This window comes from Manihot esculenta, chromosome 15, assembly GCF_001659605.2.
Source record: "Manihot esculenta cultivar AM560-2 chromosome 15, M.esculenta_v8, whole genome shotgun sequence".
Taxonomy (NCBI): Eukaryota; Viridiplantae; Streptophyta; class Magnoliopsida; order Malpighiales; family Euphorbiaceae; genus Manihot; species Manihot esculenta.
The window spans coordinates 10,992,744-11,008,208 of NC_035175.2; the positions used below are offsets into that span (position 1 = coordinate 10,992,744).

The 15,465-nt window shown below is 34.6% G+C and overlaps 2 protein-coding genes across 4 annotated transcripts; both read right to left on the minus strand.

Annotated features, from left to right (window-relative positions):
- Positions 1-6,733: 6,733 nt before the first annotated feature.
- On the minus strand, positions 6,734-10,274 carry LOC110601425 (loganic acid O-methyltransferase). Of its 3 annotated transcripts, XM_021738547.2 has the most exons (5): positions 9,760-10,274; positions 9,286-9,483; positions 8,211-8,517; positions 7,858-8,123; positions 6,734-7,299 (listed from the first exon to the last, which is right to left on the minus strand). In XM_021738547.2, the coding sequence occupies exons 2-5, from the start codon at positions 9,364-9,366 to the stop codon at positions 6,961-6,963; spliced, it is 993 nt and encodes a 330-aa protein (XP_021594239.1). In that variant the 5' UTR covers positions 9,367-9,483; positions 9,760-10,274; the 3' UTR covers positions 6,734-6,960. The 3 variants fall into 3 exon arrangements, with proteins under 3 accessions (XP_021594239.1, XP_021594240.1, XP_021594238.1); XM_021738548.2 differs by having other exon boundaries at positions 7,858-8,331; XM_021738546.2 differs by having other exon boundaries at positions 7,858-8,517.
- Positions 10,275-10,424: 150 nt separating this feature from the next.
- LOC110601292 (MACPF domain-containing protein At1g14780) lies at positions 10,425-14,836 on the minus strand. Its single transcript, XM_021738375.2, has 8 exons — positions 14,490-14,836; positions 14,171-14,412; positions 12,283-12,475; positions 12,124-12,198; positions 11,773-11,956; positions 11,499-11,668; positions 11,329-11,393; positions 10,425-11,233 (listed from the first exon to the last, which is right to left on the minus strand). The coding sequence occupies exons 1-8, from the start codon at positions 14,724-14,726 to the stop codon at positions 10,615-10,617; spliced, it is 1,785 nt and encodes a 594-aa protein (XP_021594067.1). The 5' UTR covers positions 14,727-14,836; the 3' UTR covers positions 10,425-10,614.
- Between the last annotated feature and the right edge of the window lie 629 nt (positions 14,837-15,465).

The following is a 15,465-nucleotide window of genomic DNA, read 5'->3' on the forward strand; positions in this document are numbered from 1 at the left end:
ATGAAACATTGGTGATTAGCTATGAAGTTAGGTTTCCAAGTTGCATATTATTAAACAGAAGGGTGTGATTAACGTTGAAACGGTAGCTTTCATGTTAGAAGATTATCTTTTATTTCCTTTGTCATCACATGGGAACTAGCTAGTAGTAGCAGCAACGGGACCACAAGGCTCTCTAAGAGAGTGGAGCTAAATTCTGAAATGTGGGAACTTGTCCTGTTTCTAGCTAGCTGAGCATTAGGCAAAGAGCTAGATGAATAAATCTTCAAAAAAAGTTGACGACAACTACTACTATGTCTATGCTCTATATTTATATTAGAATTAGCTAGACTTACATTGGAAAATAATAAGCCTAACAACCCATAGGAGAGAATCTTGACAGTCAAGGGAAAGGTCGAATGTCTAGCTTGTAATGTTAAAAAAAAAATAATGAAGTCTCTAGCCTGTATTTATATATCCATGATTGAAGAGTAATTCTTACTGTCATTCAGCTGTATACTACAAACCAATCAATGAATGAAATTTCAGCCAATCAATAATGGGTACTGTATGAACATCCTAGTATAGGTAAGAAAATGAAACTATAGTACTTCCCATAGCTTGCATGTTGCAAGCCTGCAAACCTAGAAGCTTTTCAGAAAGAAACCAGCGTACAGCTCTCTAAATCGGTTTGATTAAGTACCTTTCTGTCTTGCAAAATCAACATTAATTACCCATAAAAACCACCTTACTTATATATAGATATCATCTTGCCCATGTGATTAAGAAAAAACTCATAAAAAGGGTTGATCCATGTGCAACTTAACGTGGATGGTGCTGTCCAGAGTGAGGAACTACTCAACTAAATACCCACTTGAGCTGACCAAAACCCAGTACAAAGTGGTTGGTGAAATTCCAAAACGACAGCCCTCCATCAATAAACGACGAGAAAAAGAAACCCCTACTGTATTTCTATTAACTTGTTTATTAGCTTTGATTCTGCAGAAGACTTTTGTCCATTTCGGAGAAAATTCGCATATATTTTTCATGTATGGTGGGAATTGGGTATCTATCCCCACCCTAGGGGCTACGGTTCTTTGTATAGGGGCCACTGCCCTACACCAAGAGTATAATTGATAAAAGTTTGTGTGTGTTGCATGTGCTAGAACGTGAACAGTGTATGAGAGCTTAACAAATGAAGAACAAGGCTCTTTTGATTATGGGTCTCAAAAAAGAAATATTATCAAATAAATTTTATGCAGAGTTTTAACCCTATGTTTTTGTTTATTAATAATTTTATGCAGTCTCAGCTAGTTGCAGTAGATTAATGAGTTCAGCTGTTTCCTTAAAATCAACAAACAACAAAGCCCATCTGCACAAAAGAAGCAAGTTTTGCCAGTGAATTCCATTATTCATGTACATATGAATGAAGAATCCCGTCAGCTTTATGATACAGACTACGCATTATAGTTTTTTGAGATATATTAATGTATTAATTTTATAATATCATAAGTATATTTAAACTACAAAATTAACTTTTTTTTTTAACTATTTATTGTTGAATATGCCAAAAATTTGCAGAAAATGGTCACCATCGGTCTCCAATAGTAGGTAATTATTATTAGATAACAATACAGCTGTGATTAGTTATTGTAGATAAGTCTCTTCTGTAACTGAATAGCTTAGAGTCTTATCCTTTGTATTCTATAAATACTTGTAATTATAGACGTAATATACATCGAGACTAATATTCTATAACCATTTACATGGTATCAGAGCCCTATTAGGTATCAACTCTTTCCTTTCTTCTGTTTTTTTTTTTTCTCTCCCTGTTCTCGTTGTCTTCGTCATGTCTTCCAACACAACAGCCCCTTCTCATCCTGCCGAGTCTTCCACCCAACCTGCTGTTTCCAATTCTTCTCTCCATCCATCTTTTGGAGTTTCTAATATCAAAAATTATGTCAATGAAGCTCTCAATTTCACCAACTACCTTCTCTGGCGTTCTCTCATTATTCCTGTTTTACAGGGTTATGATGTGTATGATCACGTTGATGGTTCAGTTCCTGCACCACCATGTGTATTAACAAATTCTGCTGGTGAATCTAAACCAAATCCAGATTTCTTATTATGGAAACAAATTGACCGTCTCGTTTTATCTTGGATTCAGGCTACTCTTAGTCCTGATATCTTGCGTAGTCTCATCAAACCAAATGTTGTTCTTACTGCTCAGCAAGCCTGGGAAGCTATCGAAACTCTGTTTCATGATCAAGCTCATGCAAAACTTCTTCAACTTAAAGCAGACTTTTACAGCACTGTTAAGGATAATTCTACCATTGATGAATATCTTCAGAAATTAAAAACTGTTTATGATTCCCTCTGTTCTATTGGTCATGCTATTACTGAGGATGACTTAGTTATGCAGATACTGGATGGTTTGCCTGTTGAATATGACAATGTTGTCATCAATTTGACGGGAAAGACACCTCTTCCTTCTTTTGCGGAGACACGTACTTCTTTATATCTTCAGGAGTTGCGATTGCAAAGTCGCGCAAAGAAACAATCTCAGCCAGTTCCAAATCCGGCAAATTCGCAGACAGCGTTAGTTTCTACTGAACGCAATTCTTCTTCTAATCAACGAGGCCGTGGAGGTCGAGGTCGTGGTGGCCGTAATTCTGGTTACTATCATAACACTGGTGGTGATTCCTATGGCAGAGGGGGTCGTGGTGGTCGTTCTGGACGAGGAGGACGTGGATATTATTACAATCAATCATCTTCTATGTATCATCCTGGATCCAATTTTTCAGGTTCATACAATGGTGTGCTTGGTCCTCGACCCACTGGTTTTTCTTCACCATATGCTGGTTTTCCACCTCAATCTGCTGGTTTTTCTCAACCCACACAGTGTCAGATTTGTTTAGAATATACCCATATAGCAAGAGATTGCCCACATTTTACTCGTTCTGGACAATTCTCGGGTGATCGATCCTTTGCTGCGGTTCAATTTCCTGAACCTGTGCATTCTGCGTGGCTACCAGATACAGGTGCTACTTCCCACATGACACCTAATCCAGGTATCCTGTCTTCGTGTCTTCCAACTCCCGTTTCTAATAATGTTGTGTTTGGTAATGGACATTCTCTTCCTGTCACTCATATTGGTTCAAATTCTTTTCCATTACCTAGTCGTGATTTACTTTTAAAAGATGTTCTTGTCGTCCCTTCTTTAACTCATAATTTAATTTCTGTTAAGAAATTTGCTCGTGATAATTCCTGTTCAGTTCAGTTGGTCTGCCAAGAAACAGCCAACTGTTTCACGATCAAGCGCGGAAGCAGAATATAGAGCAGTAGCTAGTACGGTGGCTGAACTGACTTGGATTACTAGTTTATTGCGTGAGCTTGGAATACAGCTTGAAGAGCCACCTGTGGTGTTTTGTGACAACATTAGTACTACATATATGTCAGCTAATCCCATTCAACATGCACGAACTAAGCATATTGAATTGGACATTCATTTTGTACGCGAAAAAGTCATCTCTGGACACCTACAAGTTCATCATATTGCAAGTACTGATCAAACAGCTGATGTGTTTACTAAAGGACTTTCTGGGACACGTTTTCGTTTACTAAGAGACAATCTATGTGTTATGCCACACATTGATTGAGGGGGGATATTAGATAACAATACAGCTGTGATTAGTTATTGTAGATAAGTCTCTTCTGTAACTGAATAGCTTAGAGTCTTATCCTTTGTATTCTATAAATACTTGTAATTATAGACGTAATATACATCGAGACTAATATTCTATAACCATTTACAATTATTGGTGGTTTGATATACATTTATATTTTTTTACATTTTAAAAAAATAGTTTTTCTTTTTTATTGAGAAAATACTTTTGGTTATCTAATTTTTTTTAAAGCATCCTAAATTCCAGATTTTTTTTTTATAGAATAAACAACAAGAAGGTGCTCTAATAATAGATTTTTTAAAAAAAAAGAAAAAAGAAAATAGAAAAGAAGTTCGGAAAGAGGTAGACCGTGGACATAGTCGAACAATGTAGCGTCTCCCGACAGATTGAGCCCAAATCCTGTGTGGCAAAATCAGCGTACAATGTTGTGTTTCATCAGGCTGCATTTAATAAGTATGAATTTGAAATAATAAAATATTTAAAATTTAGCATCGCATTATTATTATTTTTTATTATTACTTATTTTAAATGTACATCTGTATAAACATTAGCTTATTCATCCTTCAAAATATATCTACCAAAACAAGTATGAAAAGGGAATATTATATTCTAAAAAACTACTCAAACTGATCTGATTTAAAAATGAGGTTTATTGAGAACGAGCGTTAACAGTCCGAGAAGGAGCGCATGAGTGCAACGAGGCTCCTCTATCTTTTGGCAGAGGGTGTTTTTGCTCTGTACATGGGGAATTCTTTTGGATTTTTTGGGTTACTTTTGGTATTTTTGTTTGAGGGTTCAGATTTGATTTTGATGACAGTCGGATTCTGATGTCTAGACCATAGCTAAGTTTACATTAGAAAAATTGGACCTTAGTTCTATTAGAGTCTAATGTATGGTCCTACTCTTTATATAAGCCTTAACTTATATTATGAGTCGGGCTGGACGCGGACCTGCATGTGGGGATCTAGTCTTGAATATTCATTATTTTCGTGGGACAACAAATTTCGTGATGTCTGGTATCTTGTTCAAGTGGTGCTGGATGAAATTAAATGACTGACGGTAGAAAATGACGCGTACGGCGAGCGTAACTATAACATAAAAATTCGAGCGCAGGTTATTAGAGGACAAAAGAGAAAAGAAATAAAAGAAAACAAGGGGAGAGACAAACCAAGCCTATCAAAATATAATCTAACTCATTATTGAATCTCATATATCCATTGACGCCATTATGGAATAATTAATGAATCGGTAAAGAGAAACTTAATAACGGCTAAGCCCTGAGTACTCATGTCATAACTAAATTTGTGCTAGAAAAACTAAACCTTGATTCTATTAGGGTGCAATGCACGGACCTACTCTTTGTACAATTCCTAGACTTATTCTGACGAGTCGAATTAGAGTCGGAACTGTATGTGAATGATCTAGTCTCGAATATTTATTAATCAATTTTATGGGACAATAATTTTTGTGATGCCCAAAATCATATTCAAGTGATGCCGAATGAAATTAAATGGCCGTAGTAGAAAAGGACACAGTACATCCATATGTACGGTTAACATGACTATGACAAGGTATGAGCGCAAGACGGCGATTACATATGATTAGAGGACAAAAGAGAAGAAAAAAAAAAGATAGACAAACTAAATCTACCAAAATATATTTCGAGACTAACCCCTGATTAGAACTAAGACATTAAATTTTATTGAGAAAAACCTTGTTTGTCTACAATTTATTTGGTTGATACTTTTCAGAATAGGTATGGAGCGATAATAATTAATGCTGAAACTCTATATTTAACTCCTTAGATGATCTTATAATACATAAAAATGGTATAGCTTGGTCTGTGAACACGATGGACGAGGAATATAGGTGACTCGGGGAAGTCCTTTCCGATTTTTGTAGGGTTGTATCTGTTGGGTTCTCTTCACTAGTTTTTGTTGGGTTGCTATTTCTGATTTTCTTGATTTGCTTGCTTCTGTTTTAACAGATGCTCCATGGTGGCGGTTTCACTGTGATCAGGGAGTAAGGTGGATGGATGGGATTTATTTATCGAGATTTAGCTGGACTTGGTGGGGACGGTGTGGTAAATGGCCGAAGGTGAATGGTGCCACTAGTCAGTGGGTGGATGATTCTAGAGTGGTTTCACTTTTTTGGATTGAATTAAGTGGGCTAGATGTAGCTTTATTTAGGCTGGATTTTCTAAATAGATTTTATGTTTTTATAGGTAAGGCTTATTTAAGGTTTTGATTGTAATTCGTGGTGGCCCGTTTGGGCCTTAGAAAAATACAATGATGCATCATTTAGTAAAAAAGAAACGAGGTAGACTACGCCCAGGTTGCATCTTATGCTCCCTATCATGTTTTGCTGAGTAATCAAACTTCCTAAATCCTCACATATGGAAGTCTTAAATTCTTGAACTTAAAAAAAAAATGCAATACAAAATCTCAATTAAAACTATATTAAAATACAGTAAAATACTTTTTCATCTATATAGCCCATTTGCAAATAATTAATTGATGTGACAAGCACACAAATTAATATATATATATATATATAAGGTATTTTCTCTGTTTTCTCTTCATTTCCTCTCTTTTAAACTCATTCTCTCTTTATAATCAGCATTCTGTTGTGTGTTAGAATTGAAATTTAGAAACTAGTTGGAAATCAGCAACCATATTCACTTTCACATTTACAGAATTGGAAACCGGTTGGAAATTTGGCAAGCAGCAAAAACTTCGAGTGTTAATTAACTAGATTGTTCTTCATTTTCCGTCTATTTTTCTTTTATCAGAAATTAACTTTGGAGGGATTTCCTTTGACTTTTTTGCTAAATATTAAAAATTAAAAGAAGAAATCATCAAAAAATAAAAGGTGGGTGAGGATACCATGCCCTCCATAAAAATACTCTTCACAGGCTTCAACTATCGTTGCACAGTTAAGCCGAGCCACATATACATTTCTTGTAGCCCTATTTATTTAGGTTTATTCTGAAGTGAGGCTCAGGCCTGAAAATTATCACCTAAAACCCTTGAATTGACCCTCCACAAAGCAAAATGATCTTCTATCTGAAATTCCAAATAAACAAGTTCTCACCATAAATATTTTGAGAGGATTTCCAATGAGAAGAGGGGAAACGACATCTCAGACAAGAACATGTAATTAGGAATACACGTCATAAACCAGAAGGTTATGTCACAGATGAATAATATGATAAAAAGTAGGAGGAGCAGAAGCAGAAAGACTATAGCAAGGTCTGCATAGACAAAAAGGGATAATCTTAAATTGATTTCAAACTATATCATTTACGCTTCAAAGCAACGAAAAGAAGAGTTTTATCCCTCTGTTTAGATTCCAGCTGGTGAGAATGGTCAGTTAGTTTTTTAATTAACCGATGAAATATTTCATCAACGATTTCTCTTCCAAAGTGTTTGATGAACAATGCTTGCATTGCAGCTCTTACATGAACCACCCATTCTGGTATATTAACTGGACCGTTAAGCCAAGGTGCTGGGTCTGTCAACTCCATTCTCTCGATGCTGAAACAGCCATTTCTTTCTATGAGCTCTGTCATCTCCTCTGGAGAAACCGTATAAAATGGCAAGTTGAAAGAGTCTACTTCAGCTTCACTGATTAACCCCTGTAAGAAAGATTCTGTCGTTCAGATTTACCCAATGAATGAATGACAAGGTGATTGATGTGTCTTCTGACTTCTGAGACATAGTTAATAAGTTGTCTTCTGAGAAATAGTTAATAATTACCAAGTGACTATTTATCTAGATTTATGTGATAAGCATACATGAAGCTATGCATGTGTCGAGCAGAGTTTAGAGCAAACTTCAAGCAAGTTCAAATGAGATTTTCTATCCTGGCTGCATATATAACCAGTCACTGATTTAGGTCCATTCAGCATCACAGGCAACTAACTCTTTCAAAGTACAATAGCAACCCCATTGCTGAATTCTGATGTTTTTAATTAGTGATTATGAGCAACAAGCTTACTACCTGATACTCCTATTATTTATAACCAATTTGAGATGTTCTTAATAGCAAGACTTAAATCTATAACCTTCTTCCTAGATAAACTCCTAAAGCTGTATAAAAAAATCCCCAATTTTGTTTAAAATAATAAAATGATGAAAATGTAACATATGAAAGCAAAGCTAATCTTGGAAATGCAAGCTGATCTTCACCTTACCTCTTTCACCATATCCAAAAGGCTCAATGTCAAACATTCAAATAGCACGCTGTTAGGGAGTTTAGAAAAAGGCATTCCATTGGGGATACCTTGTGTGACTATTATCATAATCCCCCCAGTCACAATTTCTTCAGATCTAGCATTCAGAAAGTTTTCCATGTCGTCGGCAAATTGAGATGCATAAGCATCCGCTACTTCGCATGGAGCACTTGTGTAGTGAACCCTTCCTTTGTTCGATGCATGAGAATTCTCATCTAACAACTCACCTGGCACCTTAGACAGCCAATGCAGTGAAAAAGAGCAATGCACAAAATGGAGAGAGGAACTGGGAAATAATCTGCCATAGAAAGAACCTGGGACTCCAGCTGCAAAGTACTGTCTTTCTTGTGGGAGAGAGGCAAAAAGGGTGTTGAAGTCGTTCATTGCTTGATCATTAAAGAAAACTTGGAATTCTAGCATTTGAGATCCAAAGCCCTGCGATTGATACTTTTTCTTGATAGATTCTAGTAAATCATGGACATGAAAAAAAGTGTTTGGTCCAACTGAACATCCCAAATCTGCAAGATGCAATGTATTTGAAGCAAGGGGAACATAGCTGAAGTCCAACTTCGTAGCAATGACTTCATTAATTCTTTCCTTTAGGACATCTATCATTTTTCTCTGTAAAAGATGGGTCAAAACAACGCATTAGATATTTAACTGCAGTTTACACCCAGAAATGGCAATTGTCTAGACTAGCTTAACTCCAACAGTCCTGAAATTCGTATTTGCCGGTTTTGATTGCCAAATTCTGAGGTCTATATTCTGGATGAGATAAAAATCCAAACAATGAAACATCTAGAAGGTCATTCTATGTAGATAATGACAAATGCTACGCGCTATAGGAACCAGGAAATCTTGAAAATTTAATAGAAAGATCAGCTATACCTATTGAGTTTTGATGTATTGTTGAAATCATTAATGCATCATGTTAATCATGCAAGAGAGAAATTCACAAGTGCCCTATTGACATATAAACTAGAACCAGGTATTCTGGATTTAATACAAAACTATGAACAGAATTTATAGGGATATAAATGATGTCAATCACCCCACCTCACTTCAAGATCTGACTTGTCTGAGCAGCGTGATTAAGCCTGCTTCTTTTAAGAATCATATTTATTCTGGTTGATGAAATTGTAGAACAAGGCTAATGAATTCCCACGAAAGGAGACGGCTAATTGACACTATCATACACAAATTTTCATACAAACATCCCCAGATCAGTCATGACTGTTGAATGAATTTTTTGAGGCCCAAACTAAATGCTAGCTTTACTCAGTATCTATCAACATCTTAGCACCAAAATGAACAGATAATTTTCTTCAACAATCAAACAGTGGCAGATTGCATAAAGCAAGAACTTGATTTAATAAGCAGAGAGAATACCTGATAGTAAGAGTTCTTGTAGTAACTGTAAGCGCCATTTCCACCAACCATTGGAGGAGAATCCGTCTCCCATTTCGGCATCTTAACCTTCGAGTGTGTTTACTCGTTTTCTCCTTAGATTGCAAAGCAAGAATTCCAAGTAATGGGCACATGAGCACGTGCATGACCGCCTGAGGGTATAACAGTTGGTCCAATACTCTGCAAGTAATCCCACACACAGATAGTAAGATAGAGAAAGAGGTTTAAACAGAACTACAATAAACAAATTGTAGCGCCAAAAGCAACCAATGAGCATTTCCCCCTCCCACGAAACAGAAAAGATCTCGCATTTAAGAATTGCTAAATTGAATATTATATTATTAGTGGAACTCTTTGGCAGCGCATTTGAAAAGATTCTCTGACTTCTCTTTTCCTAAAAACTCAAACTTCACATGACTATACATTATTTGGCTGCAAAACAAGAATATTCCTTACCGTTAGCCTGCAACTACACACATTGCGACATGTATCAGTGCTTCATTTAAACAAAACAATAAACACATTACGAGCATCCGAACTAAGTCGGAATCATTGAGGAGCGCGTACTGATAGACGGGGAAAGCACCCATCATAGAGGTTTAGACGACAATAGATCGCATTGACGAGTGAAACTCCACGGCCAGTGGCCGCCAGCCACAATAATTGGCTTCAAACTTCAACTCAGTAAATACAGCTTACATCGGGTTATGAAAAAGGCCAATAAAATTCATTAAAGCCATAGAGGGCAAGTAAAGACAAATAGCCCATTACAGTAAACTATCCAAAATCAAACCCAGTATACAGCAGAAAGGGCTCAAGGCCCAAAAGCACGGGTGGATCACCTGATAATTCAGCTATCTCTTAGGGCCACCACCGCCACCGTCACCAGTCTCTGGTAACTCAGTAAATTTTAAATATTAATTTATATAAAATTCACCATTACCTATGATTAAAATAACACTTTGCACGTATACTCTTTTCTCTTGTAGCTTGCATGAAGGAAAACGACTGCGTTTTTGGATATATTATATTTTTCAGTGGCTTGCTGCTTTTGTGATTTTTCTCCGAGAATGACCAATGGATGGTTTTTCCATCATAAGAAAATCTCAGTGATTAGGTGCCTTAACTAATAATTAATTAATTAATTGACTAAAACATTCTGGATTCTCATATACATATTGTTTATAAGAATCAAAATAATTTTCTTGCTATAATCTCAAAGCCACCAGCCCTATATGTACACAATTCTATGGGTGACATTGAGAATTATACTGCCTGTAAATGTATATATCTGAGAAAAAAAATCCTGTTTCAGGAACAGATATTTAACAAGGAGAATTTAACCTGCAAGCATATTTTCCCTCTCTCCAACTCCAGCTTAGCCCCAGTTACCAGCCAATGTCCAGGACTATCCTGAGGCCCTTTACATAGCTGTGACAAGTCCACAAATTTCAAAAGCTTCTGTGTTTGCACTGGCAATGGAGGTCCTGATGGGAACACACTTGAATCAACAACCACTGCCTGCGGTTTCTCCTTCGCAAGACTTCCTGATAGCGACGTGCTCAGGGCAGAGAGTAAGCCTGAAGATTTTTGAGAATATTCAGAGGAGACTTGAACCCACCGAGACTGCGCTACGATAGAATCTGAAACCTTGGAATACAGTAACCGAAGATGGAGGACATTCTTTGATTCGTGTTTCTTTACGTGAAGTTGAGCTCCTGTGACAATGTAAGCTTCTTCTGTTCTTGTACTCCATCTTGGGTTGTATTTTACAGGTGCTGTGCATATATGGGAGAACATTTTTCGAGAGACAGCTTCGATGAATCCATCATCATTGTTTTCTTCTGATCCTCGCCACCACTGGGCATCATCTATTTTGTTTTGAAGAATTTTTGGAGTAATCGATAGATGTTGGAGGTGTATCGCTAACCTGAATCATCATCAAGCAAATATTAAACGTTATATATATAATAATGGCAAAGCTAGCTAGTGCTAGTCAGCTCAGACTGTAGTTTTTCAACATACCTGTTGCCTTTCCTGCCTTCAAGATAGAATCTCATTCCAGTTACAGGCTTTTTTTCTACCGTAACCTGATGGGTTATAGCAATGTTTGCATTAGGATTTAGATCCAAAACCTGGGAACTGGCAGAGAACAAATTAAGTAAGAAAGTTTTGCATAGATTTGGATATCATACCTGTGCAGTATTTACATATAATTTAGGACCCATCATGTTGAAATGGAGAGCAGGTGAAGGACCTGCCATATTTGTTGTAGGACCTAGCGGAAGGTCATTGTGAATAGGAGCCCAAATCTTGTGAGATTGGAAATCAAGAAAGTAATGTAAATCAGATATAGGAGGCTTGTCTGCAATCACATAAAATTTTTTCAAAGATTACAAAAAAAAACTCAAGCTTGGAGACGATTCCAGTATATTTAATTGCTTTGAGAAGAGAAAGTGGAAAACTTACATCGAAGATAAAGGTTGATAGCATGTGATAAGAAGCCTTTGCCAGGAACACTTTTGAGTAGAGAAGTTATTGGTATAAAATTAAAATGAATGGCATCTGGCTTCGACGGAACAGTCAGAAGCCACTCGCAATGACTGTTTGCTGATAGATCTCCTCCCCTCTTTGCACATATCACTGTGATTCCCTGCGAAAACACCACTACTTAATATTCGTACGAGGAAGTCTGCCGATCGGAGTTTAGTCTATGTGTTCATGTTAAGTTTTTCCCAAAATTCTTTCCATTTTAATAATATTATTTTAGGAAAAATTTTTAATTCAAATGAAGATTTATTTACCAAGAATAGAACCTACATCTTTTCTACTCATGGATGAGAAGCTATTGAAGGTTTCAGGTTGAGGATCAAAGACATTGAATGCTTGTGGTGCCTGCAATTAATAAACAGAATTGATCAATTAATTAATTAAGACTTATAATGTAGTAATTAAATTTAAATTAAAATAAAAATTAACCTTGTTCTGCTGCTCTCTAGATTTAGGTGAAAAATTGCAAGTCCCAGTAAACAATTGATCTCCAAGGTCATACAAGTGTTTCTTGAGCTCAGATGGACCCAAGTTGGAAGATCTATCTTGCCTGACTAAGACCACGTCTTGGCCACCAATGCCCAACCCCACCACAATATGAGTTCCATATTTTTCAATGAATCTGTCCAAAAATTACAATATTGATGACATCAACTATAAATATAGTCTTAATTATAGTTCAACAAGTTTGGTCACTTCTTCAATTTTCCTCACCAAACAAAGCCTACCACTACATTCTAGTCCACCAAAATTTCCAACCAAAATACCCACATAATTCCAATATCTTTTTTTTCTTTCTTTTCTTTTTCCATAATTTTACAAATCATTGATTTATATCAATTGGTCATGTCAAAGTTCAAACGTGATATATATGGAAAAAAAAATTTTTCTGAAAATTTGTGGTCAAGTACACTTTCAAATGAAGATGCAAAAATTAGAAAAAAAAAAAAAAAGGAAAGGCATGTTCACACTTTTGCATAAAATTAACTTATCACTAATTTCTCTTTCCCTTTAATTCAGTTGATATTGTTGAATTTTAAGTTAAAATTCTTATGACTAAATAATTGGTCAAACAAAAATTGAATAAATTTTATAGAAAAATAAAATAAAATAAAAAGTCAGCAAATATTTATCATGTAGGTCATGCATGACCACCTTGACCCACATAATTTTATATGACTTAATGTGTATAGACAGTTTATTATGTTTAGCTATTTCTTTTTATTAATTTCTTTTTTTTTTCTAAGTCAAAATATCAAACTCTAGAAGCTTGTTCATCCATCTCTTTCATTGGAAAATTTAATTAAGTAGACTGTAAGAAAAATTGAAAGTCATGATTAAAAAAATGGTAGTTAATTACTTATTAGATTATTAAACTCATTAAAAGGAGAATTTTTTTTTTCATTTTTAAATTTATAAATAAATATCATGCAGAAGTCAACTAAGATTATGCAAGAGGTACTGTCATTGATATTAAAATGGATGTAAGGTAGATCAGTAGTGTCTTATCTTATAAATGAAATAAACAAAATATTTCAATTTTGAAAATTTCCACACCTATTTTATTTAATTTAATTTAATTTTTATAAAAATTTAAATTCAAAACTTTCTATTCAATTTCAGCATCACTTAATTAATGCCGTTCTGATAGAAATTAATGCAATTGAGTAATTGTAGGATTAATGCCGTTTTGTTAATTTCGATATTCTCAATGGTTATGAAATTTTGACAACTTCAAAATACTTATTGCGTAACATTTATTCCGAATTAGAAGTTTTTTAAACTTGAGATATTATAATTTTAAAGATCTAATATTGCTGGTTGTTGGTGTATTTAATTGAATTTTGTGAAATTTAGAGTTTAATACTCTAATTTTCTACTACTTTGCATAACATTTGTCATTAAATATTTATTTATTCAAATCAATAAGAATAATTAATACTCTTAATTTAAAAAAAAATTATAATTAATATTATATTAAAAACTTAAAATAACAGATAATTTGATAAAAAAAATTCCAAAAATGACAGTTATCATGGAGCGGAGGTAGTATAAAAAAATATAGCTAATTGGTCGAATTAAAGTATCTTTAGTAAAAAGAGACATCAACGTTCATAGGCGAATGGTGCGATATTTGGCAAGTCGAAGCTAGGACAGAGTCAAGTTTTGTTTTCCAATATTTTTCTTTTTTAAAAGCAAAAATGAGAAAGACTAAAAAACTTCATATCTGGCGCAGTGCCGACAAGCTTACTGAATAAATGATTGTTCTAAAAGTAATTGAAATTGTAAGAATGGGTTGTTCGAAGAAGATAAGTACCTAGCAATGGCGCAAGGATCCCAGGAGGATGGAACTGCGTTGAGGACTTCGTCGGAGAGAATTAGAGGATACCGATCAATATGAACATCAAATAGAACAATGAAGTAGCCATCAAGTCCCAAATATTTAGTGGCGGTTGCATCAGCTGCCCAACTACCTCCTTCAAATCCAAACATGGAATTAAACAACCCTGATGGGATTTTTCCAGGCACAGATGATTTCTGGTTGAAAACCTCAGACATCTGCATGCAATATTATTAATCAAACACAATACCCTTGTACAAGGATGCAATAACAAGGAAGATAATAAGATTTATACCTGTTGAAACTCAAGGATGTCGGATTGATATCGAACTCGATCACCTTTATCACACTTGATATCAATGGATACATCTTTCACAGCTCCGAAACAAGGGACCAAGAGATCTCTTGTTTCAGCTTCATTAAGCAGAACTAATCTGTCTTTGCCTTTACAGTACTTGAGACGAAAATCAGATGTTAAATCAAATCCTTTGCCTAGGCTGCTGAGAGCCATCTCTGCTATTCCATTGTTCATCTCTGGCAGCCTCGTTTCCAGATTCTTTGAAATGGAATTGGGTTGAAGATAAAAATATTGGAGAGGTCAGAGTTATATAGCTATAGCCAGTTACGGACAAGTAAAGGAGAGAAGAAAAACGAAATAAAGATAAAGTCAAGGGGGGGTACATTTTTGTGTTCCCATTTATTAAAGACCATGGAACAGAGATTTGACCACTATCCCAACATAATCATACAATGAATTTCTATTTTTTTAAAATTTAAAACGAGTGGTTTGGCAATAGTAAAGTTGAGATTTCATCTATGTAAATAAAATAAATATTCATTAGAGTATTTTATCTCTGAATATATTGATTTAATACCAAATAAAATTTAATTTCAACATAATAAAATAAAATATTTTAATTATATATAAAAAAATTTATAATTTAATTTTTAAATATTGTTATTATTAATAATTTGATTTTTTCATTTTTAAAATTTTATTAAAATATTTTTATCTTTTATCTTTATTAACAAAATAGTTTTTCATTCTCCTTTCCGTTAAAAATAAATAAAGGATGAGAGAAAAAATTTTAAAAATTTAATTTTGTCCTCAAATAAAATATTTTATTTAATTATTGGATATTGCTATTATTAATAAGTCAGTTCTTATATTTTTAAAAAGTTCTTATATTTTTAAAAATTTATTAAAACGTTTTTATTTTTTCTTATAATAATTAAAACGATCTTATTTTTTCTCATACCTATTAAAATGT